Here is a 25,717-nt window from a genome sequence, read left to right as displayed (position 1 = left end):
CATTATCAAAGAGGTCCCTAATGACATATTGTTTTCATTTTCTGCAATTATTTTACAAATATTATACCCCAATGTGTTGTAATGACTCACATCTCGTGAACCACAATATCCATTTGGATCTTACCTTTGTTGATGATCCCTTCATAATAAAATGAGATGAGGTCGTTGTGCCCAGAGGAATCAAACTCAGTGTAACAGGCCAAACTTTAACCCCACTGGGTGTAATCTTCCACAGGGAAATTTTGGCCCAGGGAAACAAATGGCCTACTTCACAGGGATTAACCCCTAGGCTACACCTACTGCCCTTGTTTAACCATGGGTCTTCACTCTGCTTGTCTGAAGGCACCATTAGACAGAAAGTGGGTAACTATCCTTAGAGATATGTGGAGGTTAATGTGCTTTGTGGTAGGTCTGTTAACATCTTGCCACAGGTCTCTTGCAATCACCTATTAATCCAGGAGAGTCGTAACTGTTTATCTGAGGGCAATTTATCAGCTTTAATCAACATTTCCTGTATTTGTTTGCAGGTGGCATTTGAGATTATTGGGGTCATCTCAGTAATGACGAACTGTGCCCTGATTGGGATGGACCCTGAGGTACAGAAACTCCTTCCTTCCAATGTTACAGCTGTCAACATCGTTCTCATCTTTGTTGCAGTTGAGGTAGGGTGAATCTTACATTTTTAGTGTGATAGCATACCATCACTGTGTAAGTGCTCAGAATTTGCTGTTTGTGTGTGTACCGGTAAACCTACTCAAATTACTTTCCGAGTCTCACTTCTAAAGCAATTTGAGATTTTCCTTACAAGATGAAGTCTGAACAATGTCTTTCAAGTGATATAATTACAAATCTATGTGAACTTTGTTTCTGAGAACTTTAGGGCCCCCAAATTACAGATGCCATGTAGCTAAAGTCTTGTGATATGACGTGAATGAATGTTGCAGCATATTGTATTGGCGGTGAAGGCTGCTGTGGCATTCTTCATCCCGGACGTACCCAAGTGGGTGGAGCTTCAGATTGCCAGACAGGAATATAAGCTGAGACAAGATATGCTAAAGGAGGTAAGTGCACATGTCATATTGTTGTACATGGTCAGTTTCTTTATTTGACAGGGCCCTGTTTCAGAAAGCAATCGTAACTTTACAACTACCTTAACTATACTTCAGCCTAGACTTACGATAGTCGTACACTATGATAGCTTTGGGTAACAGGACCCAGAATTGTTTGTTGCACATGTTCGTTCAGTTTCTTAATTTGACAGGGCCTTGTTTCAGAAAGCAGTCGTAACTTTACGACTGTCGTAACTATACTTCAACATAGACTTACGACAGTCGTACACTATGATAGCTTTGGGTAACAGGACCCACAATAACTTACACATTTTTTGTTTGTCATTGGATTAATGTGGAGATTGCTGACAAGAACAGTATTCCCAGTAACTCCATTTTGTCATGTAAAATCTGTGTACTTAGAATCTGGATACCTAATGGCGTTCACACCTTCAAATCTTCTACTAGAGCTTGAAGCTGATTTTGCACAGTCTTCCATAATCTCTTACAGAGTGTTTATTCATATATTTTGTGACAGTAATTTGTCCGAACAATGTGCAACCACAGGTAATGATTTGTGTTGTATTTTATCATGAATGTTGGTTAATATATAACTGTTTTGTTGGTTTCCCAAAACAAGGTTTAGAGTGGTATGTAATTTAAGCTTTCTCCCATATTGCAATAAGATGGAAATATGTTTGGTTTTGTCATTTAGAAATTTAATTATGCCAAAATGTTGATTACTCAGTCTCACAAATTGAGTTTTGTTTTATTCAGTCCATTGGTGTAGGTCACTCCTTCAAGTATCCTGCCTATCTCCCCAGCATTGTACTAAGGCTTTTTCAACTCTTGAGTGGATTTCAAGCATGTTTGTTCTCAGATTAACATAATACATTGCTGTCAATATATATTATAAGCTTTTGAGTCTGCAGACACACTGTATACTTCAGACTGTACTGGCTAGACGCTTATGCCAGTGAAAGGCTTTGACAACTATGCACACAATAATATTTAATGAACCATTCATGGACTGGCTATTTGACATTCTTTGAAGTGATCGTTGCAATAAAAACAAAGCAGAATGTTTTATTTTAAAACTATTTACCTAAATATTGTTTTTTAAAAATGTTTGCAACAAAGTATATTTTTTATGTTTGACAATTGCTCTAATTAATTCATGAATTAGATTAACTTATAAGCTATTTTATATTCTATAGTTCATTGTGCATGTGTGAGAAAGATATGAACAAGAGTCTTATGATGTTTTGTTATTTCTGTAATAACAAATTGTGTAGCATTCATACTTGGAAACTGCTTTCAATCAAATGTATGCTGAACTGGTGACAATGGATGTTTTAGATTACTCAATAACAAAAACTTGGTGTGTTAACATTGAAATACAAAGAAATACAATGGTCTTATATTAAGTAACGACTGTTTAGTATTTTGCTATGAAACTCTGCATATGTAGCAAACACATGCCAAATTGCTGTTTTTAGATGTTTTTGTATTTAGAAAAAAATCTGACATTTTTATGTTTCCTTGGCAACAAACCATAATGCGAGTATACTATGGTCTTTCATTTTTCTCAGAAACTACTGTGGTTGTGTGAATAATACTGAGATGTGTAACAGATACTTCCTGCCCCCAATTTCACCTCCTGAATTTCAAATAGGCAGTCCTTAACCACTCAATGTACAATTGTATGTGTAAATAGACAAGGGTTCAAACCTAGGCCCTAAGCAATACATTAACTCCTCAAATGTGTAATGTAGGATGGTAATATGATCTATCTCCTTGTATAAGCTTCAACACTGGCCTACAAACTGTTTGCTTAAAGGCTGGTCTGTTTAGAGCTGAACAACATTAGCATGAACTTTTAATTGAGGAGTTGGAAAATCCTTTCACTCTTGGACTGGTTTCACCTGTAGTTTGATGCAGCATCACTGCTTCTTTGTAATCAGAGACCATATACTGACATATGGTCTCTGTTTATTATTATCCTTCTCTACACCTATGAACTGAGTATGGATGATCAACAGATTGAAATTACCTAATGCAGGACTACTTTTAGACCATTTTGGAATTTGCGGCCTGTCATAATTTTTCATATGTCTTTTTTGGGGTCAAGATCAAGATACTTATAGCCACTACTACATTATGATCACCATTTTTCAGAAAATGCATTATCAGTATACTTAAAATATACCTTTTTCAGACACATCACTGTTTGGGAATTGTAAAGGTTATGTAAGTCAAGGGTCAAGGTTGCCTTTTTTAATAAAAGAAATTATGTTTTGGTCAGTTCTTGAATATTGTTGGCACCTTGAATTGTTGAACAGTTGGGGAGACAGATGACAGTGATTTTTTAATTACCCAAACCGTCCCCACAACCTCTATCATGGGTAAAGTTTCAGTCGCTACAGCTTGAGACTGCCTGATTGATACAAGGAACTTATAGTGGGACAGTGTTTCTCTGTGCAGCTATGAGAGCAGACAGGCGGCGCTGCCTGCACTATTCAGATGGTGGGGTTATGTCACATGTGTTTAATTATGAGTGCTGCATGCTTATCCGGCAGGAGGGTGTTTGTTTTTATAAAAAAAAAAATTATTTATTGCCAATTTGACAATTCAGATTTATCAGTAGTCTGTCTTGAAGAAGTTTGTACCTGTGTTCAGTTTGTAGTGGAACTTTGCTTACTTTTAATGAGATAGTTTGCTTAATATTTATGATAATGCTTCTCTGACCATATGTAAGTGTGTAGTCACAGAAACAGTGCATACCCATGAAGATCTGGGCTAGAATTGGTCTTCAGTAACCCGTGTTTGGTGTAAGAGGCGACTAACGGGATAGTGTGGTCAAAGTCACTTACTTGGTTGAAACACATGTTATCGTATCCCAGTTCCGCAGATTAGTGCTCATGATGTTGATCACTGGATTGTCTGGTCCAAACACAATTATTTACAGGTTGCAACCACATAGCTGGAATATTAATGAGTGTGGCATAGCACTAAACTCACTCACCCACCCTTAGGGAAAGGTATACATGGTACTCAGTATTAATAAAATGCACCAATTTCCCTATTTCCTGAGAATGTGTTCCTTATCTGACAAGATATGTGTATTTTGTGCTGAAGTTGTCAAGTCATAGCAGATGAGATCGGAAGCAACAACACTTCTGTTTATTTATTATTTACTGATTACTGATACATATTTTCTGAGGTATCAGTGTACATATCAGGACTACCATTCTGTGAGTTTTTTTTTAACAGGGTGTCAGTCTATGGGGTGTAATTCCAAGACATGTCAGTCATTCCACATGGTCAATAACATATCATGTTGTAGGTTTTTATAGGATATTTGGGACTGTTCATAATCTCTCTCTCTCTCTCTCTCCACTCCCACCCCCTCTTTCTCTCTGTTTCTCTCTGTCTCTCTCTCTCTCGTGGGTGTGGGTGAGACATGATTTGAAGGGAGCTCACCCTTTTTGTTCTGGAGAGGTAAGCAATATTGTGCATTTGAACATTATTCTTCATACAAAAGTATGAGAACGGGTTATTGATGTTGTACATCTCATGTATTGGGAATGGCTTACTTTGTACAAAAATTGGTGGGGAAGCATTCTCATTCTACATGCTACTCCATAAAACAAATTATCACGCACACACCTAGCCAAAAATTATGAATGCTCCCTTAGTTATACAATATACATATGCTGGTCTCATTGTAACATTTATTTCATGCAGCAGTTACTGGTGACACAACATGTCCATTTAATAAACGTGATGTTTTAAACTCTCATACTGCTTGTCTTCACAGAAAATGGCAACATCAGCTCGCACAAAACAAATCCTGAAGAAAATGATCAAAACCCGGATGCCCACGACAACGGAAATGAAGTAGACCCGACATCCCATGCAGACACTGCTGAAGTCCTTGTCCAGAGACTATGATGGAGGCTATGCATAGTCATGTTATGGTTCTTTCTTCAAATATAGTCTGTGGGTCTAGGTATACATCAGTTTTCAATAGTTCTCCATGGGCATTGGAGTGAGAGTATGCTTGCAGCTGCTCATGCTATATTCTGATATGTAAGGATCATAGAGGCCAAACCTGCCATTAATGTATAACATATACATACCTGCAAAGACAGCCACAATGGCTGAAGACAATACCACCAATCTGGGGTTGAATAGTGTTTTTTGTTGTCCTTACCTAGTTTTCCTTGTGACAAAAAATTATATTTATGATCAAGGCATACTCACTCAATGATTCGTGATTTGGGCCTAAAACCAACATTGTAATTGCCTTTGCTTAACACATATAAAGCAGTTAGAAATTTGAGTTGTTGAATACTACAGACATGTACCCTAGCCAAAGTAAATGTGTACCTGGGGTATATTTCTGTAGTACCTGTGCCAACAACGACCCCTTCAGCAAAATGATCAGGGCAACAGAAAATGCATAATAATAACCATATACCCTCAAATTACTGGTATTTACATGAAACTGCTTGTGTCCTGTATTGTTGGCAATAACACAACTAGCCAAAGCCTTCATCATCAGTCCAACACTCTTGTCTTCCTGTCATCATGTGCCTGTCAGAACAAATACTATTAACCTAAGTAATGCCATTATTAATGTCAGTAGTTTGCATGAACCCCTGGTGTATCAGTCAGAGTGTGATTTGGACAACCCTAAACTCTCTGGCTCTTAGCTAAATGTGATGATGACATTCAGTGTTGGGTGGTGATTATTTTAGTTTAGTATAAAATTCTGTTCATCATGTTATTGATCCATAACTAGTTGTTAAGAAAATATATTCCCATATATATGATTGCTTAAGTTATGTTCATGGGATACTTTGGCCATTACAATTGCCAGTCTTCTCATTTAGCCGATATTTCAATAGTTTGAAATGATTTGCATATCTCCCAGTATTGTGACCTGATCAGGTTGGGATACAACCATGAGTGTCTCCACCTACCTAGATCTTCGTGTTGAACTAACTCAGTCACCTCTGGACCACTCACTTACAACATAGTTAACTGTAGTGAGCTACAGTCAGGCCGCGTTAATCCGGACACTTCTGTTTGTCATCAAAAACGTTTGGATAGTGAAACGTATGGACTACTGAAACGAACTTTTATGAACACAACTACAGTAGTGTTACTTCCCTTTGACATGGCAATACAAAAACATACAAATGTAAACAAGTTTCAAAAGACTTTATTACAGTTTGTGGACATAACAACTTGAATATTCATATAACAACCAATCAGTGCATACAATCATGTCTGGATAGATGATGCATACACGTAACAAAACTCACTCGTGAAAGAAATCTACATGACGGTAACAGTTTTGAATGGTGGAACTTTTCACCTCGGACCAGGCAGTTTTCACAAAATGAAGTGCTTCTCAGAGAATAAGCATTTGTGGCTGGTCGGCACACTGGATGAAATACTTGACGAGATATTTCTTGTAGTGGGCCTTGAAAGTTCTTATGATGCCAGCATCCATTGGCTGATTGTGCGTTGTGGTGTTTGGGGTCAAGAAATGAACTTTCACGTCGCTCAGATTGACATTGGCACACTTGTGACTGGCAGCACTGTCACAAAGTAAGATCACGTGTCAATCACGTGATCGCATCTGTCTGTCAAATGATCATAGCCACTCACAAAACACTGGCTTTGTTTTCGAAATTGTGCTCTTGCCGACAGGCATTACTCAAACTAACCAAGAGTGAGACCTAATTGATCAAAATCACAAACTAACGACACGTTCAACTCGGAAGTGTCACTTAACAATTACCACTGAATGAGGCTCACGGTTTGAGGGGATTATCCGAACCTTTTTGATGTACCGCAGGATTAATGAAGCAAAACTATGTGTAATTAGCTAATCTGTTACCACTAATTAATCTCTGGATACGGAGAGTGAAGCACCGGATTAATGAATCAACAGGTTGGTTACAGTTAGTTATTGTTCGGATATCGCGGGAATCGGATTGTCGGGGTGCGGAGTAATGCGTCCTGACTGTATTTGTGTGAAGTGTTGTGCAATATCCTTTATTTTTATAAAGGACATATTTTTACTATTTCTGTAGTGTATTTTAGTTACAGATAGTGAATAGTTTATGTGTTGATCTGAATATGACACTGAACATATCATACAGTTTTATTCTCTCCTTCGATAAGTGTATTATCATTGCTTATACCCCTGTTTGAGGGAGTGGGGGTTCTGAACCAGTTTAGAATTTGGCTTGTTTTGGGTACAATTTTGCTACAATTTTGCTGAGCATTGTTTGGTAAATGCATGGCAAAATGTAGCAAAACTGTAGCAAAAACAAGCCAAATTCTAAACTGGTTCAACCCCCCCCACTCCCTCTACTACTTTTCCTCAATGCGTATCTATTGGGGTCTCTCTAAATAGTTTTATGTTGAGACAGAAATTGTTTTGCTGCCTAAATGATAGAGGCATAGATAATTTAGAGAAATCAAATTACACAGAACAACAGGATGTAAAAATATCCACAAAACAATGGTGGCCTTTATTTTATTTTCAATTCAGAACTGTGCGCATACAATTTATTTTTGACACAGATATTTAATGTGCTACTAAATGCAGTGCTGACTTATGCCTAATATTTATGAGGCACAAATCACTGATAAAAATATTCTGAAAATAGAAAGTTTGTTTTGATCCTCATTTAAAGAAGAATCATGGAACTGCACTGGCTCTTTCCTGCCTGGAGGGGTCATCTCACCTGGCAGTGCTCAGTTACACCTGAAGAGAGTGCCAGCACTGTTCCGCCAGCCGTTTGTCATTCGTCGGTGTCAAGCGTTAAAAGAGCGCAACATGACGATTTCTTAAACAACTTTTTCTGTGATCGATCATGAAATATTTCAGATCCTATTGGATACAGAGGTTTCCAGACAATGTGTCTGATTTATATTTTGTGCACTAAAATAGATTCTGTGTTTCATATGGATAACAAGATCCTGCAGTCTTTGGATCAAGTGTGGGCACTCTGCATCAGAAACAGATCAGAAAATAACTTTGTTAAACTGTGAGATAAACCAAATTAATCTGGATTAGTATTGTTAGGAATAGGTTGCTTGTTTTTATGATTTTTTGTCCCAAATTATTTTAAAATGTTGATATTTACATGAAATTTGGTACTTACAATGTGAATTGTTTTATTAATTTGTTTTCAATAGGGTATAGTATTGTTTTTTCTACTTTCCCACTTTTTCATTACATATCTAGTTTACTGTCATGAGTTATTTTATATTTTGTGGCTTTACTGCTTCCTGAATTAGTTTGTTTGTTACAAACTGGTACAGTGGTTATGTTTCATTGAGGGATAGAGTAAGCAGCTCATCTGTAGTATTACTACTGGGATGTATGTCCCAGTTGTGTGAAAATGCTCAACTTGGAAGTACAGCATCCAGGGGAAAGTCTCAGTACACCAAGACTTTTAACATTTATATTTTATATGTGTATATATATATCTTTATCTTACCTTCATGGAAATTACTTTAATTTCATCAGTCAGTGACACATTAACATGTTGTATAGTGGATAGCTATCTGCAGAATGAAATAAAATGATATTTTGTGCATTTAACATGACAGTAAGATAAATATGTTATATGCTTCTCCCTCAGGTGATATGGTCTGATGTACGCCTACTGTTATCCCTTGCCTACCTGTGAATAAGCATCTGTGTACATTCTTAAGGTTTTTATTAGTGTTAAATATCAGAGCCATTTTGCATAATATGGAATATGAGATATGAAAATGACATCTGATGATAGGTTTTCCATAAAGGTATTTATACCTGTGTTAATGTGACAGCCTTTGTGATCTTCAGTGGTAGATATAATAGTTCTTCTATCATCCTCATCACACGTCTTCCAAACAACTTTTGGTCCAACTTTTAATTCTCAAGTTTTGGTGTACATGAAATTCAGGAACTTTCTTTTGTAAGGAATAGTATATGGAGATCCACAACTAGATGAAGAGTATCTAGTCATTAAAGAGTGAAAATCCGGAATTGTTAGAGTTAGCTGCCTTGGGCAAAATCTGACTGGTGAACCGTGAAAAGATAGATGTTTGTCTGATAAGTGTCATGTTAGTGTGTCCCCTTATGTAACATATTTAATTATGCAAAAATGTTGATTTAGAATAAGTTTGTTCACCTGTCATGTGTAAAACCAATGTATTGTCTTATGCATATGTAGCTAGAGCTGGTCATTGCCAGTATTCAGAGCATGGCAGATTCAGATTGATAGGCTGAAGTTAACATGGGTACACTGGAACCTACTGTAAGTTTGAATCCTTGTTTGCTCCGAATATTTTTCTAGGTTTTTGAGCACCAAACGATTGCTCATGGATGTTATTAAAGTGCTAAATGTACAAGACCAGCAGTCTGTCAGGTGTTTGCCACACATGCTGTGATGGAACTCGAATTTCGGTTCAGGATGGTACTAAATACCAGCCAAAGTCATTGTTATAGCGATATTATCATTACAAATTCAATTATCTTTCCTCAACAAGAGACTTTCATTTTACTAGAACAATCACTCTTGTTATGTTGCAGTGAGTATACCAAAGCTATGAATATAAGAACCAGGCAGGAACAATCATAGTTTAGTTACTTTTGTCCATGATATTCTATTTGAAAAGTCAGTTACATCTATGAAAAAGTGATTGTAATGACAAAAATGATGTGAACAACTTTTATCATTGATGAAGTCTGACAATATGACAATACGACATACTCGTTGATAAAGGTAAATATATCCTCAGCAAACCTTGGATATTTGTTACTTTATCGACTGCTGGTGATATATTTGATACCAGTAGACACAGGGATGAGATTCTATTTATCATCCAAAACCATTCTTTGTCAGTTTTCGAATAGGTCAGATTCTCTATAAAATACATAATACTGCAACACTGCATGGCTTATCATGGGAAACGTTTGTGGTGGTCATTAGTCATGAATTATTTACTTGCTTATTTGTGAAGTATATAGGACTTAATACAATAGAGGATATGTTTTACTGTTTCTTCTGTTTAGTGAAGGAATGAGCCCTTGCTTGCATGCTAGTGTTGGTGATAGGTACATATTTTATTTATGGACTTATGTTATAGGGTGTGGGTTGAATGAACTATTGCGTTCTGTTTTCTCAGTAGTGTGGAGAACATCATATTATCATGCATGCATACATATTGGCCATATTTTCCCACCTTGGGTGACAGCAGAAGTTTAGAAAGCCTTTCAAATCATGTTTTTTACAAACATGTTTTATAAATTAGTGACACAAGCATATTATCATTTAGACTTAAATACACTTATTTAAAGCCTGCTTACTTTGCCTTTTAAACTTGTGTTTCACTGGTTATGCTCTATAAAGCAAGTGTTACACTTCTTGTGTCTTCATTTAAATGCCATACAGGTTTCATAATTAGCTTATGGTTCCTTCAACTATGAAATAATTGAACGTGTAAAACAAACAGTAGCTTAAAAGTGAGCTTTGTTTATATCTGATTAACTTAAATATTTATCCATGCAATTTGTGCAGGAAAATTTTTAAACTGTGAAACCTCTGAGATGAACAGAAATGTAAAAGGGACATGGTAGCATTTTCAGGTGATGTCTTTAAGAACCCTCCCATTTTCTTTGTGTAATATGCCTTGTTTTTTGACCGGCATTGTTACTAAAATGTCTTTTAACAAAGAAATTAAGAAGCTACCCTTACTGTTGCATTATTATGATGAAATGTTTATCAGACTGCTCAGGCCCTGATCACAAGACACAAGAAATAGTCTCCATAACATCTTATTAAAATCAGATCTTAGTGCTTGCTACTTTCTCAGATTTTTGTTGACACACGGTCAAAAGTTCTGAAACCTGATTTTCATAGGTTGATATCTTGTGGTCAGTGTAATTTTATAATACTTTGGCTGCTGTGTCTAAGTTTTTGTGATAATTATGACTGTCTGTTATGCTTGGGTCATACTGTGATTCTATAGTGCTTTTATACCAGAGGACTCATATACTGTTTTCTTTCACATTGTTTGTTATAAGTATTATCTACTGTGAACATGTTTTTAGAGCCATTTTGTATTTAACATCTCAGGGTACACGCACTAAATGTTGAAAAGAACAATTTACAATGAGAACTGCCTTAAGATGAACTGTGGTAACTGTTTCTTAGATGCTCCCTGTTGAGCTAGTGTGAATGACTGTCAAGGTCATACCAAGATGGGGTCAAGATGAAATATTTTTATACATCTCAAGATAAGCTAGTAGCTGTTATTAAATGTCGTTATTAAAGTTTCATGTAGATGAACCCATCTATTTCTTTATTTTGATTACTCCTCTTGATTTTATGTACGTATTATTTATCTGTCCTTTTAACATGTTTAAGCATTGTTACTAGTACAATAAAAAAGAGGAATCTCTGAAGTGACTTGTTTGATTTTTCGTGGATAAGCAAAGTTGGTCTGGAGGAACCGCTGAATCATACTATTGTGACATTACACACAAATGTTGGATTCTTATTGGCTAAGAACCATTTCATTATGTTTACCTTAATCCACAAACATGTAAGCCTGTTATTGTTTTCAGTGCTTTTGATCTCCCACTTGCCCAAAATTTTCATATCCACATGAAACACTTGGACGTTTTGTTTTCTTAAGTTTCCTCACCATGCAGGACATTTATAACTTGATGCAATGAAAGAAAACAATTCTTATTCCTGCTCTCACAAAACCCCAGGTCAGATGTTTCTTTATCTATGCTTTCTGCCAGTGTGTTGTCAGTGGGGTAGCCTAATGGATAAAGCATTTGCTCATCATACTGAAGACCCACGTTCAATTTCCCACATGGGCACAGTGTGTGAAGCCCATTTCTGGTGTCCTCTGCCATGATATTGCTAGAATATTGCTGGAAGCTGTGTTAAACCAAAATCACTCACTCACTCTTGCAGGCTTGAAGATGGGGATGAGGCACTGTCTTTGAGGTAATCTTATTTCTGTGTAACTCACACTGGGAGTCGATCTTGAATAAACACATTTCAAATGAATTTCAAATCATTTCAGATTTTGAAACAAAACCAAACCAGGGCAATAATTAAGAAATAATTCAATCTGTTATGATACCAAGTACAAAAGTTACACATAGGTGTTAATTAGTATTGATAAAACATAAAATTCCAAGATATCAAACAGAAAATATTTTTGTTAGTTTATGTTTTTTCAGTTTTAGTGTAATTATACATAAAGTAATTCATAATTAATAGCATTAATAGTGAGATCTCTGTTAGTATGTATGCAGTAATTCAAGTTATACACCATGAAGTACCAGCCACTGGCTTACTTGCCAGTCATGAGAGTTACCTCCCTTGGATTGATTGTAAATGTCAACAAACCACATGTCATTGAGGATTTGCTGTACATATATTCAGTAGCTGTGAAAACATGTCTGTGTACAGAGGAGCCCTCAGACGTTTAATGAGGTTATAAACTACTTGTTGTGAAAGTCAATCACACATATTGCATCAGTTACAGAAAATCACAAGACTTGACTGATTCACTTTGGCTGGTCATTATTCATGATGTAATAGATATTCTCTTACTCTGTGGGAAATAAGTTGATCTGAATGTGGGAAATTATCACCTTGGCCAGAGACCATCAAGGATGTAGGGATTTAAGACTGGAATGACCCCATGGTAATCTACTCAGTGCTTGTCACAGTAGATGCAATATGGTTGACCCAAATTACAGGGAACATTGCCATGCTATGGACAACCAGCAATGGATCCAGTGGTTTGCAGAAGTTGGGGTGCACATAAATCAATAAGACCAAAGGTTAGGGGGCAATACTCTTCAGGGAAATTTAGAATGGAGAAGGGGAATTGCAGAGCCCTGCTACCCTCTCTTGATCCACCCGACAAGTGTTTGGCCTGGCCTAGGTTGACATACCAGGTGTTGATGTGATTAAGTCAGGGTACATCCTGAACGACATTTAACATCATATCCTTTACATACTGCATACAAAGGACATTTTGTGTTCACATACTGACCTAGTAATGGGCAGCTTATTTTTGACAATTTACAGTTTGCAATTTATAAAGTTATTGTTAGTCCTCAAGAGTTCATTTGTGTCAGATAAGTTATCATCCTAACTTAGCGATATATTTGTTTCATCAAGTGTATGCCTAGATTTAAGATCTCATCAAGACAGTTTACAATGGCTGTATAATTTATTTTTTAATAAGGCAATGTGAAAGAGCTGGACTTTTTTTAACTTATTTTGTGTCAATCTAATGTGTGGCAGGGCATACCCAACACTGAACTTGAGAATTGCTGTGAATCCCTCCCAACATGAAGCAGACGTGGTTCTGCCAGGACTTCGTTATGAAGACATTGACTACACAGGTAAAGATCAATTCAATCCCACTTTCACCAAGAAACTTTGAGATGTATATGTAGATATTCCAGGAATAAGGGAATTGTCCAAAAATGTAAATAACTTTCAGTCATAAAGTGGTACGGAGACCAAAGTAATGAGATACCTACTTTGTATTACCCACATGGGGAATTTGGCTAAACTGTATATTGGTGTCTAACTGATCTTGCAAATATGAATATAGGCACTATAATAGTATTAAGTAATGTACTGAGTAATCACAGAGTTAGTGGGATGTGTTCTATTTTGTGAAAATGGGTCCATTCTTTATTTATGGCTTGGAGGGTGATGATAATTTTTATGGAAAAGCATGTACAATGCGAGTGTTCCTTCCCATGCACATTTCATGAAGTAAATCAATGCCTCCCCTCATGACATGATGGTACAAAAGATATTTATTGCATGGTATTTTTATATTTTTATGTACAAAATTTATGACAACTCACCATCTCCCCAGAACAAAATTCATGACCTTCCCCTTCATCATTACCTCCTCATAGCCATAAAATAGAGTTGTCAGATCCAAGATCCAATAAATATTTAAGTAAAGGGCTATTTACGCTCCTCCACAGGACAGCCGGACATCTGGAGGATATATGACATGATGGGGAGAGTGGAGTTTGCTGCCTTCTTCCAGGATTACTCTTTCATAGACTTCACCTCTCTCTACAAGAAGGGTATCGGCGCCTTTGCTAAAGCTGTCAGCCTGGAGATCAAAAAAGGCTTTTACCAGACAACAACACCCAAAGCTCCCCTGCATGTGCATCTGAAGCTCGACCACATAGGGGAGACAACTTTCACGGTCAAGTCTTCCTTATCAACAGGTGGGAAGCACACACCATCGGTAAACATACAGAGTCAGTACACACTGCAGCATGTTGAGAGCAAGTTGGTGGAGAAGATACCCAACTGGTGGAGAATAAAGTTTGCACCTCACATTTCAGCAGATGCTCAGAAGCTTATTATCTATCCTCCAATGGATATTCCAAAACAGGTATTTTCCCACTCACTCACTGTCCCACGGATAGACACAGATATTCACACACGGACACGATGTTCATCGTATGCAAAGTATTTCATGGATAACGCAAGCATTGCTTCACATAGAGCATTTTATCCTAATGTTTCAACATCCTTTCATGAACTGCTTGTCAAGAAGATGAAAATGGTGTATTTTTCTGCTAGCAGCTGGGGGGATACACTGACAGCAGAAACGTGGGAGGATGAGGAGATTCCACGGACATTACACTGTAATGTCATTAAACAGGGACAACACATCTGGTACGGGTCGATGGTGTTTCATTCAGAACCTTCGGACATCTCCGAACCAAGCCTAACAACAATTTGATTATGGCTCGAACTTCACTTCCAACAGTGCTTGTATTGTACCTGTAAAATCAAATTTGGATCTTTCATGTCTTTCCCAACAAACAACTTCAACATTTGAGGCTATTAGACTATTTATTATTATTTTGTTTGAAGGTAACAGAATAGGAAGATAAGGGTAATGATAAATGAAACACATTCTCTAACAGTTCACAAGTGAGTCAGTGAGTATGGTTTTACACTGCTTTTAGCACTATTCCAGCAATATCATGGCAGGGTACATAAGAGATAGACTTCATGCATTGTACCCATGCAGAGAATTGAACCCAGGTCTTTTGCATGACAAGTGAACACTTTATCACTAGGCTACCCTACTGCCCCTCATTACTGAGTATCATAAGGAGGGTGGATGGTGAAAGATACCGGTACTGAAATGAAGGATGTGCTGTAGGAATATCTCTTTGACTGACAAGTTAAGGCATTCTCTTTCCATAAATTAACATAATTTTAGATTTCAGTAATATTATGTTATCCCTGCTCTATCAAACAATCAGCCACATATGATTTATTGTCCCAAAGTCTCTTGTTTCTTTACCCGTGGAAAATGTTCATACAAACTTCTTGTGAATAACATGTTGCAAGGTTATGTACACAGATGACTTGTTTACTTGAAGATCATGAACTTTAAAATGTCTCCAATTTGGCATTAATGAAGTTTTTTGACAACAGATCTCAAAGGGCAAGGCCTTTGTCTTAATGTATCTTCTGCTGATTATATCTTGTGTATAGGAAGGAAGGAAATAAATTTAGCATTGGTGATGAATTTGTGATGCTGGTGTGGAAATTAACAAGTCAGTTTTGAACGATTGTGGTTGAATTACTTGTGCAAATATCTACAAATATGATTTCTTGACAAATTAGTGTACATATCTGGTGTTGAAATGAACTTGTCAGTATTCTTGATGAATTTGTGTGTACAACTGATTCAGTACAGTTCTGGGTGATGAACCTCTTTGTAACTCTTGTGTTTGAATCTCAGTGTGTATGATCATTCCTTTGTACAGAGACCATATATGTGGCAGTATGTTGAGGTGGAATGGGGGGTTTTGTACATGTTACAGTCAGATTGTGAAATCAGTCATTTTGTGAAATGAGTAAACATTTCACTCATTTCATGAAATGACTAAGAGGGTCTGCCATTTCGCATCTTTTTTTTTGCAACATCAATCGACATACTTCAGTCATTTCATCTATATGAGGTGGACAGGGGTTTGTGAGGTGTGGCTGCTCTGAACACAGCAACTGTCAACCAAACAGGTGTAAATGCTTCAAAGCCAAGCTGAAGTGCAACAGTTGCTGTCAAAATTAGATTTTGTAGATTAAGTTATGAAGTGTAATTCCATGAAGTAACTGAAGTATATTGATTGTTGCTAAACAGAATGATGCAAAATGGCTGATCCTCACAATCAATTTCATAAAATGACTGACATTTTTAGTCATTTCACGAATTTCACAATCTGACTATAACATATACATGATGCATAAGTCACAAAAATGTCCTCATCTATCAAAGGTTAGAACAACAGGCAGATGTCTGCTAATTTTGATTACCGTCAAGATATGTTTTACATTTGTGCAATGAACATTTTATGAAATCTGTCATGGGTTAGTATAACTTGAGATTACCTATGCATATGTAGAGGCCTGTTAAAAAATATATGTTATCCATTCTTCTTGATATTTTGCTTTTTAGATTGTCAGTTTATGTTTTCATTCATAGATACAAATTGTAGTTTTAGAGACTGGATTATAATCGCACAAGAAAACAGATTCGACCCATTAATTACAAGCATGAATGGCACAGACATTCCTGGATGACGAATGAGCACATTAAGCACACTTTAAGTGAGTGAGTTTAGTTTTATGCCACATTGAGCAATATCCCAGTTATGACAACGGGACAGTTTAAGTGAGGTAATTTGCAAAGTTATATCTCCGAGAAATTTACATGCAAAAGATCCATTCCAGGTAAACAATGAACCTAGTCACTTCAAGTATTTTGTCTGCATCACTCTGGTTAAGCATTCCAGTCTCACTGAACAAAGGGAGGTCATTCTTTCATATCACCTTGGAGATCCATCCTTTGAGTTCTAGTTCTCAGTAGTTATTAAGTATATGATATATGCTGTATCATGATGCCAGGGATTGTAAAGCATTACTATTTTTGTCTTGTGAATGAATTTAGTTTCCCGCTGCACTCAGCACTGTTCCAGCTATATGATGGCACTGTGTTACAGTGACTGACTTTAGTTTCAAACCACATTTAGCAATACTCCAGTAATATCCCCATGGGGAACAACATGAGCTTTACACATTGTGCCCATGTGAGGAATCAAACCTGTGTCTTCGGTGTGATGATTAACACTTTAACCAGTAGGCTCTCCCACTGCTCCAGTCTTGAATGTACGTATAACATAGATAATACAATGTACATGCAAACTATACTGAACAGCAAAAGAAACATAATTTGTGAAAATATAAAATCTCGTAAAAGTAAGCATTCATGTTGTCTATTTATAAACTTGACATTATTAATGACAACAACCAGAGTTTTGTTTCTTTTTCTGTTCAGTATAGGATTTCTACATAGAACCTTAGTTATGGCTAGAAAGAAATCAAAATGAAGCCTTCATATTTCTGTATTTTTGTTTCAAGTACCACTTAAAGCAGAGAATGCCAGCCAAGTCTAATAAATTTCCCTATAGCTTCTTTATTTAAAGTAGTTCCATCCCACATTCTTTGTAGTAAGGTTTTACCAAGTTGCAATTTCAATATGCACAGGTCACAGTGGGTATGCTTAATAACAAATATTAATTACTTAAATTACACCCAAACATTTAACCAAAATAAAAAGTCATTTAAGTCAAAATGTGTTATATGTGAAATATATATCTTTTTACATAAATCTCAGTTTAGGTATATTAAGGATTCCTTACATGTGTCCTCATATAATTATCTACTTAAGTCAACAGATATAACCTTCATATTTCTGAGTTGATCCTTGCACAGAGAATCATGATACCAAACAACAAAAACCAGACTGCTGTTCAAGTTTTGGTTTGGTCTGATTTGTTGTTCAACACTCAGCTGAATAACATTCCAGCTTTATGACACAGTCTGTAAAAAACTGATTCAGGACCAGTCAATCCAGTGACGAACAGCATGAGCATCGTACTACACAAGTTGGATATGATAACCAAGTCAGCGAGTCTGACCACCATATCCCGCAAGTTGCCTCATAACAACCAGGGTAACTGAAGTCGCATTCTAACCCAGATCATGACAGGTTGGTGTTCAAGTGAAACAGGTTGTGAGATGCAATTGTTCTGCACACACCAATATTCCAACAACCAGATATTCCTGTGATGACGTGGGTTTTCATTTTACAGACTATTCTGTATCCTATATCACTGTTAAAATCGACTGTTCAAGTTCTGTACCAACCCTCGTACAAAATTTCATTAGATTTTGATGCTCAGGGAACATATACTCAGAAGGAATGTTTTAAGATAATACAAGAGCATTTTTGAAAAGTCAACAATGCTTTCAATATAATCCATTGATGATACAACACTTTAGCTTTTTGGTCAGTTTGTTGATGAATAAAGTAATGAAATCAGAGATGAGTTTAATTATGTTCTTTATTCCTCCAAATCAAGAGACTGACAGAGAATATCCCAGAGCTGGTGTGTTTGGTTCTCATTGATATCCCAGCCAAACAGCTAAACACATGGATCGGAATTAAATGCTTTACTGAGAAACTGCACATACTGTTTCCTACACAACATAGTTCCAATGTACCAACTGTAACGATAAGATGTAATACCTAATGTCAACAGCTGTCCAAAGATCTACATAATATGGCATAAATAGAATATTCTTGCTCACATTTGTGCAAGACACAAACAGCCTTTTTCATGTTTATTCGTGAACATTTTTCTGATGCATTACCTTTATTGTTGCTTGACTAATGACAAGTTTTGTACCTGTTCCAAAACATTCAGTTGTGTTGAAGCCTGATCAACTGCTTCCAATGTTTCCATGTATATGATGTAGCCTAGTACTTGTAACGTAATCAAGAACACATACTAGAAACTTATGGTTATCCATGTGAACAGGTTTGTGCTGAGAAGTGGAAATAACACTAATAACACTGAACCTTATACTACCAATAATCATGCTGAGGATAGTACATACTTACAAATGCTGAAATAGAAGAAAAGAAGTTTAATTTAGAAAGGTATAATTTGTTTCTCCGTGATACTGGAAACAGTGTGACAACTATTTTTAATAACACATTCAGATAACTCTCTGATCTGGGGGCAACTTGTTTGTACGTTGCACATCCAACATCATGCAAATAGTAGCAAGTCCATGATGAGTCTCTGGCCTGAATAAACACCATGTTGTATCTTTTCTGACTAGCACAAGACATGGTATTTCAGCTCACAGCATGATCACCACTGCGGGGTGCTGCATTAACACCTGAAAACCTGTACACCTGTGATACGCCAACACCTGTATACCTGTAATACATCAACACCTGTAACGCACACATGTACACCTGTCACAAATCAACACCTTTACATCTATAATACATCAACACACACACATACCTGTCAAACATTGACACATGCATACCTGTCATACATCAACACTTGTACACTCTTCATACACTGACACATGTACACTGTCAAATACCAACACCTGCATACCTGTAATACGTCAACACTCATCATGAACTGAGACATGTACACCCACCATACATTGACACATGTACACCAGCCAAAAATCAACACCTGCCATACATTAACACCTTTACACCCATCATACACTGACACATGTACATTCGTCGTACATCGACATATGTACACCTGTCAAACACTGACATGCACAGCTGTCATACATCAACACTTGTACACTCATCATACACTGACACATGTACACTGTCAAACACTGTAACCTGCACACCTACCATACATCAACACCTTTACACCTGTAGCACATCAAAACAATGTACGCTCATCATGTACACCTGTCAAATATCAACAACTGCACACACATCATCCTTCAACACCTGTACTCACATCAACACCTGTTCACCCATTCATTATTTACTAGTATGGTGTATACAAGTGTAGAAAATAACAGTCATGAATCAGTCTACATGACAATGAGATTATCACATGACTTCTATAAGTTCACTCATAGAATCATAAGTAACTATAAACTGTTTATTGCACATTCCCTGAGTTCTTGCCATCATTCTGGAACTGCAGCAAGTTACATCATGGTAAATACATACAGTAACGCAACCTCTGCTAGTACCTTTAAGAAGGACTGCAAATGATCTATCTATGACTGTAAGTGATACATCTCACTAGCTGTGTAAAAACTTATTTTCTTGCAAATTTCCAAAGTGATTGAGCTGACACAACTGGGAATTGAGTAATATGTTCAGATTCACACATCTGAGCTGATGTGATTCTATTTTGTTGTGAGTGGGATAGTTTTGTGGGCTGAAAACAAACACCCACCACTTCATTAAAGTAAGCAAAATCTATCATTGCAAATAGTACAGAAATCTTTTCAAACTTTCCACATGCTTGATTCCAAGTTATCTTTGTTAAAATATTCCTTCAAAGGAACCAGTTTTCATTGGAACTAGATTCTTCAATTTCCTCTGAGCAAACTTAAAAGCAGTGTTCATATACGTTTGCAGTTACAAGGGACAAAATCTCAGAGTGATGCAGACCACAGATGTTAAGCAGTTCCAGTGAAACTGACAAGCAAGACCATGGAATTGTATGGTGCAGACACACCAAGGATCATCACCATTCCTGGATTCAAACCCATGAGTGCACTCTTCTCCCCACCTCCTTGATTCATCCAACTGTTGAGCTGTTTCATTTGCTTCAGTCCTGGCTCCACTGAAACATTTTGCCAACAGTCTTGTATCATGACTTTTCTGCTAAGTTACAAAGCAAGCATCTAGCATTACTAATAACAAGAACCATTAACTGGGATCTTGCGAATCAATAGTAGCTACATGAAGTATGGCCTGGGCATCCCCTAGTTGGGAATCTTCCTCAAGAAGTGTGTGATAAGTTACATTCATAGTTATATCAGCTACTTCGTAGTTTATTGTATTCCCTTCACTATCTGTGGCAATCACCAACTGCCCATTCTGTAGAGCACTTTGCAACTGATCCCGACTCATATCGGAATTGACAATTAGGTTAACTGTGTCAGGAATATCAGAGACTGGGGTCTGTTTCTCTTCCTTCTTTTCCTCCTCAACTATGGTTACATTGGTGGTGTTGGTGATGCCATGCATGTTGCTCTGATGTCTCTGGAGATGGTGCTTGTGACGGAAGATGTAGCTACACACGCTGCAGCGGTACTTGCCCTCTGTTGTGTGGGAATTGTAGTGGCCAAGACGCATGACCTCTGTCCGAAACCTCCATGTACAGCCTGGGAACGTGCATGGGAATGGACGATTAGGGTCATGGACTAGTTTGTGCTTCTTCAGAGTTGACTTATCTGCGTAGGCAAACCCACATACATCACATATAACACTGCCATCATTATGTAGCTGACGATGGGCGTGAATGACTGCATTAACAGAAGACGTGAAGTTGCACTGGCTACATTTATATTCCCGTGACTTGTGGGTTCGGTAATGAGTCTTCAAATAACTGCGAGTCTTAAAAGCCTTCCCACACTCGTCACACAGGTACTTCTTGTCAGATTTGTGAACTAACATGTGTTTGCGTAGATACCGTAATCTGTTGAACTCCTTGCCGCACTTACTACAACAGTACTCTCCAGGCAAGTCCTGCTTCTCAACACTTCGTATTCTACACTCAACTGGTTTTGTTTTCTTCTGTTTTAAATTTGCAATATAATCTGACATCTTCATGATGCTCTGATCGCCTTGGTTACACTGGGCTTCAGGTGGTTTGATCTGTATGTTCTGATGTATTGACATCATGTCTCTATGCATCTGTTTCATGTGAGTACACATTGAGTTCCTCCAGTAGCTCTGAAACTCACAATGCAAGCACTTAAACCTATCTTTACTGTACTTGAACGAATTCCCATTGATCATGTTTTTCAGCAGTACAAAATGGAAGTCTTCAGCTTCATTGTAACCCTGCAAAGACTGCTGAGCACTCAAAGTCTTTCCGGGACTAGCAGTTGAATCTGTGTCTTTGTTTGATTCTGAAGACACTGCTTCAGCTTCACACCTAGTCTCATCAACATCCATCCTGTCAACATCCCCATCAGTCTGCAGTTCATCGACTTTGTTGTCAATGTCATTCTGAAAGGTTTCTTTTATAATGTCTTCTCTATCACCTTCTCCCAAGTGCTTACTCTCAGTTATAATGTTTTCATTTGAACTACAGTCACTTCCGTCTTGTTCTTGGTCATACTGTGTCTTCTCGTCATCATCTTCCCTTGTGATGACAACGTGAATAGTCTTAGTTCCACTGCTATCATCAGTGTCAGGTTGGGAATCGTTACAGTCTAAACTGAATCGTCTCCCTTGTGAATCCGGCTCAACTAGAGTCAATGCTTGTTTATCCGAAGACTTTGGCAAGGGTGGTTTGCTATTGAAACTGATCCTGTGTTTCTTCTTGTAATGCTCCCGCAACGGGGATGGACGGGAGTAGGCTGTACCACACAGCTCACAGCTCACCCCACTCTGTGGACCTGCATCTGCAACAATATGTAACATCCTGACATTAAAGTCAGATCCTTTACCACCTTCCCACCCCCTGTACGTCAGATTTCAAAAACAACTAACTTTATTTCATTACAGCCTCGATCTGGAGTAGTAATATGATGAATGAGATGATCCATAACTTCTTCAGATTAGTATATGTAGAGGATTCTATATTTTAACTTTCAGAACAGCATGTTCGTATCCATTTTCTTGACACTGAAATCAAGTGTGAGACTCTGAATACTTGGCTTAATGTATCGTAGTGATTGGATGAACAAGCTCACCTGACACTACCATCCTATGCATAAACACTTACGATCTATTCTGTGCTTGAGATACTGAATAAGAAGAGGGAAGCTGGCATTGCAGATTCCACACTGATGAATGCTGAGGCCAGCTGGGGAACATGACTTATCTGCAACAAGAAGACAAAGTCATCAATATTCCCTCCAAAGACAAAATAATCTTCATGAATATGTCAGCTACTTATAATTTACGTCAATGTTTTGGCGTATATCTGAAAGGGGAGTTTTTAAAGGTCTTTAAGTTCTGCTCCAGAAAGGAGCACTAACATCAAAGACAAACATGTTGCCATGGAAACACAAAAATGATTTTATTCAGAAATCCAAAACTACCAAAAGGCACCAGTTAAACCACTAGGCCAACCTACACGCCAGGTTTGGTCAAGAAACACTAAACGGTTTTACAGTTCTCAGCCTCTGCTTCAGAAAAAACGAATGTGCATGGACGCACAGATGGAGTCCATTTTAATGCCCCATAACAAAACCTGTTGCTGGGGATAACATTACAATAGTCATTGAGTTTGGTTGTACCACGCTTTTTGCAATATTCCAGCAATATCACTATTGGGGACACCAGAAATGGGCTTAACACATTATATCCATGTGGAGGAATTGACCTCAGGTCTTCACTGTGATGAGCAAAATCCTTAATGACCCCACCACATTGCCAAAAATAGAATAAGCAGATGACAAAAATGTACCAGTAATTGCTGTGTAGAAACATGCCCTTAAAATATATTCCCATTGAAAAGAGTATAAATACCACTAAAATCATTTCTATCTCTATTAAAAACATAAGGTATCATGTTAGCATGACATTTGGAAGTGTTTTTTTTTAACATATGAGGTTACATTCTAGCATAACCTAGAAGGGTTGTGTGACATTCTGCTGATTTTAACCTGCACCCACCTGTCAGTATGAGCACTTACTGTTTTAGTTCATCGTAAGGGATGATAATTATCTACATATTACCATGATCAAAGTTTACATGACAGTGCAGGTACAAGCACCAATTTTCAAGTTCTGGCTGGGTTTTTGTTTCTACATGCAATTATCAATATTACTTTTTTTTTATTAGGCTGAGCATCAACATCACACCCAATTCAGGCGCTGATTTACTAACATTTTGTCATTTATATGTTGGCTGCATATGACAATGCCATGAAGACTAAATCATGGGTCAACACGGCATGAAAATTTAAGCATATCCATACACACACATGGTGATCGTAACATGTATGTTGTATAATTTAACCCTTTGAGATTAGGGCTAGGGCATGGGGTTAGGGTCTGGTACCATTTCAGATCTTTAGGGAGCGCTAATTAATGACTTAATCTGAAAAAGATATGTGCAGTACTCTCTCTAACCCTAACCCTATCTTCCAGTAACCCGTAAAGTGCAGTCTACCCATGACATCTGCACTTTAAGGGTCCCTGCCTTCAGCAATTAATCCTAGCAATAACCCAAACCTAAAACAGTCCTAACCCCAACCTAACTAGAATGCAGTTTACCAGCCAGAACTGCAGAGCAGTTATCATACTATAGTGCCTCCACCTTTAACAATCCTTAGGGTTAGGGTTAGGGTTAGGCACACTTTATGATCCTTCAGGTTAGGGTTTTGGATCTGGGTTAGGGCTTGAGGTTAGCAGTGTTTGCCATGACACAAAAACATGCATATTTGATGCACAAATTATCTTCAATGGGCCTATCTTTAGAATACATCCCCACATACTTTAAAAACAGGTCATAATACTCTTGTTAGGTTTGGTCAGTTCAGGGTCGGGCTCTAGGTCTGGTCCGGTCCGGTCCAAGCTATGGTGCTGTATTCTAAAGGCACTCCCAAATACGAAATGAATTCAAAAGCCTGCGTCACTGTTGACGTAATGCCACCGAACCCTAAGTTCAGATAATCCAAGCTTGTAATTTGCTGTGGTTTAAAACTGCTTAGTTTATTGTTTGCAAGTTCTCTGCACAGTGCTGATTAAATACCTGGCCTGGTCATGGTGACTCCTAAATTGTCATGTCTAGGGCAAACACTGGGTTAGGGTCTGGTACCCTTTCCGATATTTAGAGAGCGCTAATTAATCTGAAAAAGTGCACCCGGTAAAATGCAGTACTCGGGACTAACTTCCGAAGACCAGTAAAGTACAGTCTAACCTTAACAACTAACACATTATGCTCTTATACGTTTGTCAATAACAAACCGACTGGCAACATCACATTTACTAAATGATTTAGCCAATTTTAGGGAATAATATGGATTGTTCTTAACAGGGAACAGGAAAACCCACCATTGCTTTCTTCAGTGTCGGGTATGATGTCCTCTGAGTTCAGTTCTCCGCTATTAGATCCTTCACTCGACTCTTCCATTGTCTATTTCTCCATTTATTGTGAACTGTATCTATAAATTTTACAAGATGTTGTCATTTTATTATCCTTTTCCTGGACCTCTCTTGCTTATGAGGTTGAGAAACGTTGACGCATGCGCTGAATTATGATACATTAACCGGACGGGAATTAATACATGAAAATATGCGACATATTACGTTTTCATTGATATATTTTTTATTTATTTTTATTTATTTCTTTTAAGTTAAATTTCAGATATGAAGAAGCTAACAATTGCGACTGCACTGCTCTATATCATTGACGTAATTATTGCTTCCGTCTTTTATTGCTGTATTTCCGTATCCGGAATGTTTGTTTACATGGGTTACATCGACAACTATGTTGGGATATTGGTGAAACATAGAATATTCAG

General features: G+C 37.4%; 3 protein-coding genes across 4 annotated transcripts in view; 2 read left to right on the top strand and 1 right to left on the bottom strand.

The window, feature by feature from the left end:
• The window catches only part of LOC137257870 (anoctamin-10-like), a 28,665-nt gene extending 23,377 nt beyond the window's left edge, over nt 1-5,288 (top strand). For both annotated transcript variants that reach the window (XM_067795357.1, XM_067795356.1), the window contains 3 exons: nt 528-662; nt 945-1,061; nt 4,870-5,288. In XM_067795357.1, the coding sequence (XP_067651458.1) occupies nt 528-662; nt 945-1,061; nt 4,870-4,953 (336 nt within the window). In that variant the 3' untranslated portion in view covers nt 4,954-5,288. The remainder of the gene's footprint in view (nt 1-527; nt 663-944; nt 1,062-4,869) is intronic.
• A 7,159-nt stretch (nt 5,289-12,447) lies between these two features.
• On the top strand, nt 12,448-18,544 carry LOC137258416 (uncharacterized). The gene is made up of 3 exons (XM_067796091.1): nt 12,448-12,583; nt 13,406-13,506; nt 14,110-18,544. Exons 1-3 carry the CDS (start codon nt 12,546-12,548, stop codon nt 14,883-14,885), a joined length of 915 nt encoding a protein of 304 aa, XP_067652192.1. The 5' UTR covers nt 12,448-12,545; the 3' UTR covers nt 14,886-18,544.
• Nucleotides 18,545-18,546: 2 nt separating this feature from the next.
• On the bottom strand, nt 18,547-25,445 carry LOC137258415 (zinc finger protein 616-like). Its single transcript, XM_067796090.1, has 3 exons — nt 25,248-25,445; nt 22,969-23,067; nt 18,547-22,645 (listed from the first exon to the last, which is right to left on the bottom strand). Exons 1-3 carry the CDS (start codon nt 25,324-25,326, stop codon nt 20,940-20,942), a joined length of 1,884 nt encoding a protein of 627 aa, XP_067652191.1. The 5' UTR covers nt 25,327-25,445; the 3' UTR covers nt 18,547-20,939.
• Nucleotides 25,446-25,717: the final 272 nt, after the last annotated feature.

The sequence above is a fragment of the Haliotis asinina genome, chromosome 12 (genome assembly GCF_037392515.1).
Source record: "Haliotis asinina isolate JCU_RB_2024 chromosome 12, JCU_Hal_asi_v2, whole genome shotgun sequence".
Classification (NCBI taxonomy): domain Eukaryota; kingdom Metazoa; phylum Mollusca; class Gastropoda; order Lepetellida; family Haliotidae; genus Haliotis; species Haliotis asinina.
The sequence above is the reverse complement of the archived record's forward strand: the minus strand, read 5'-3'. Positions and strand labels throughout refer to the sequence as shown.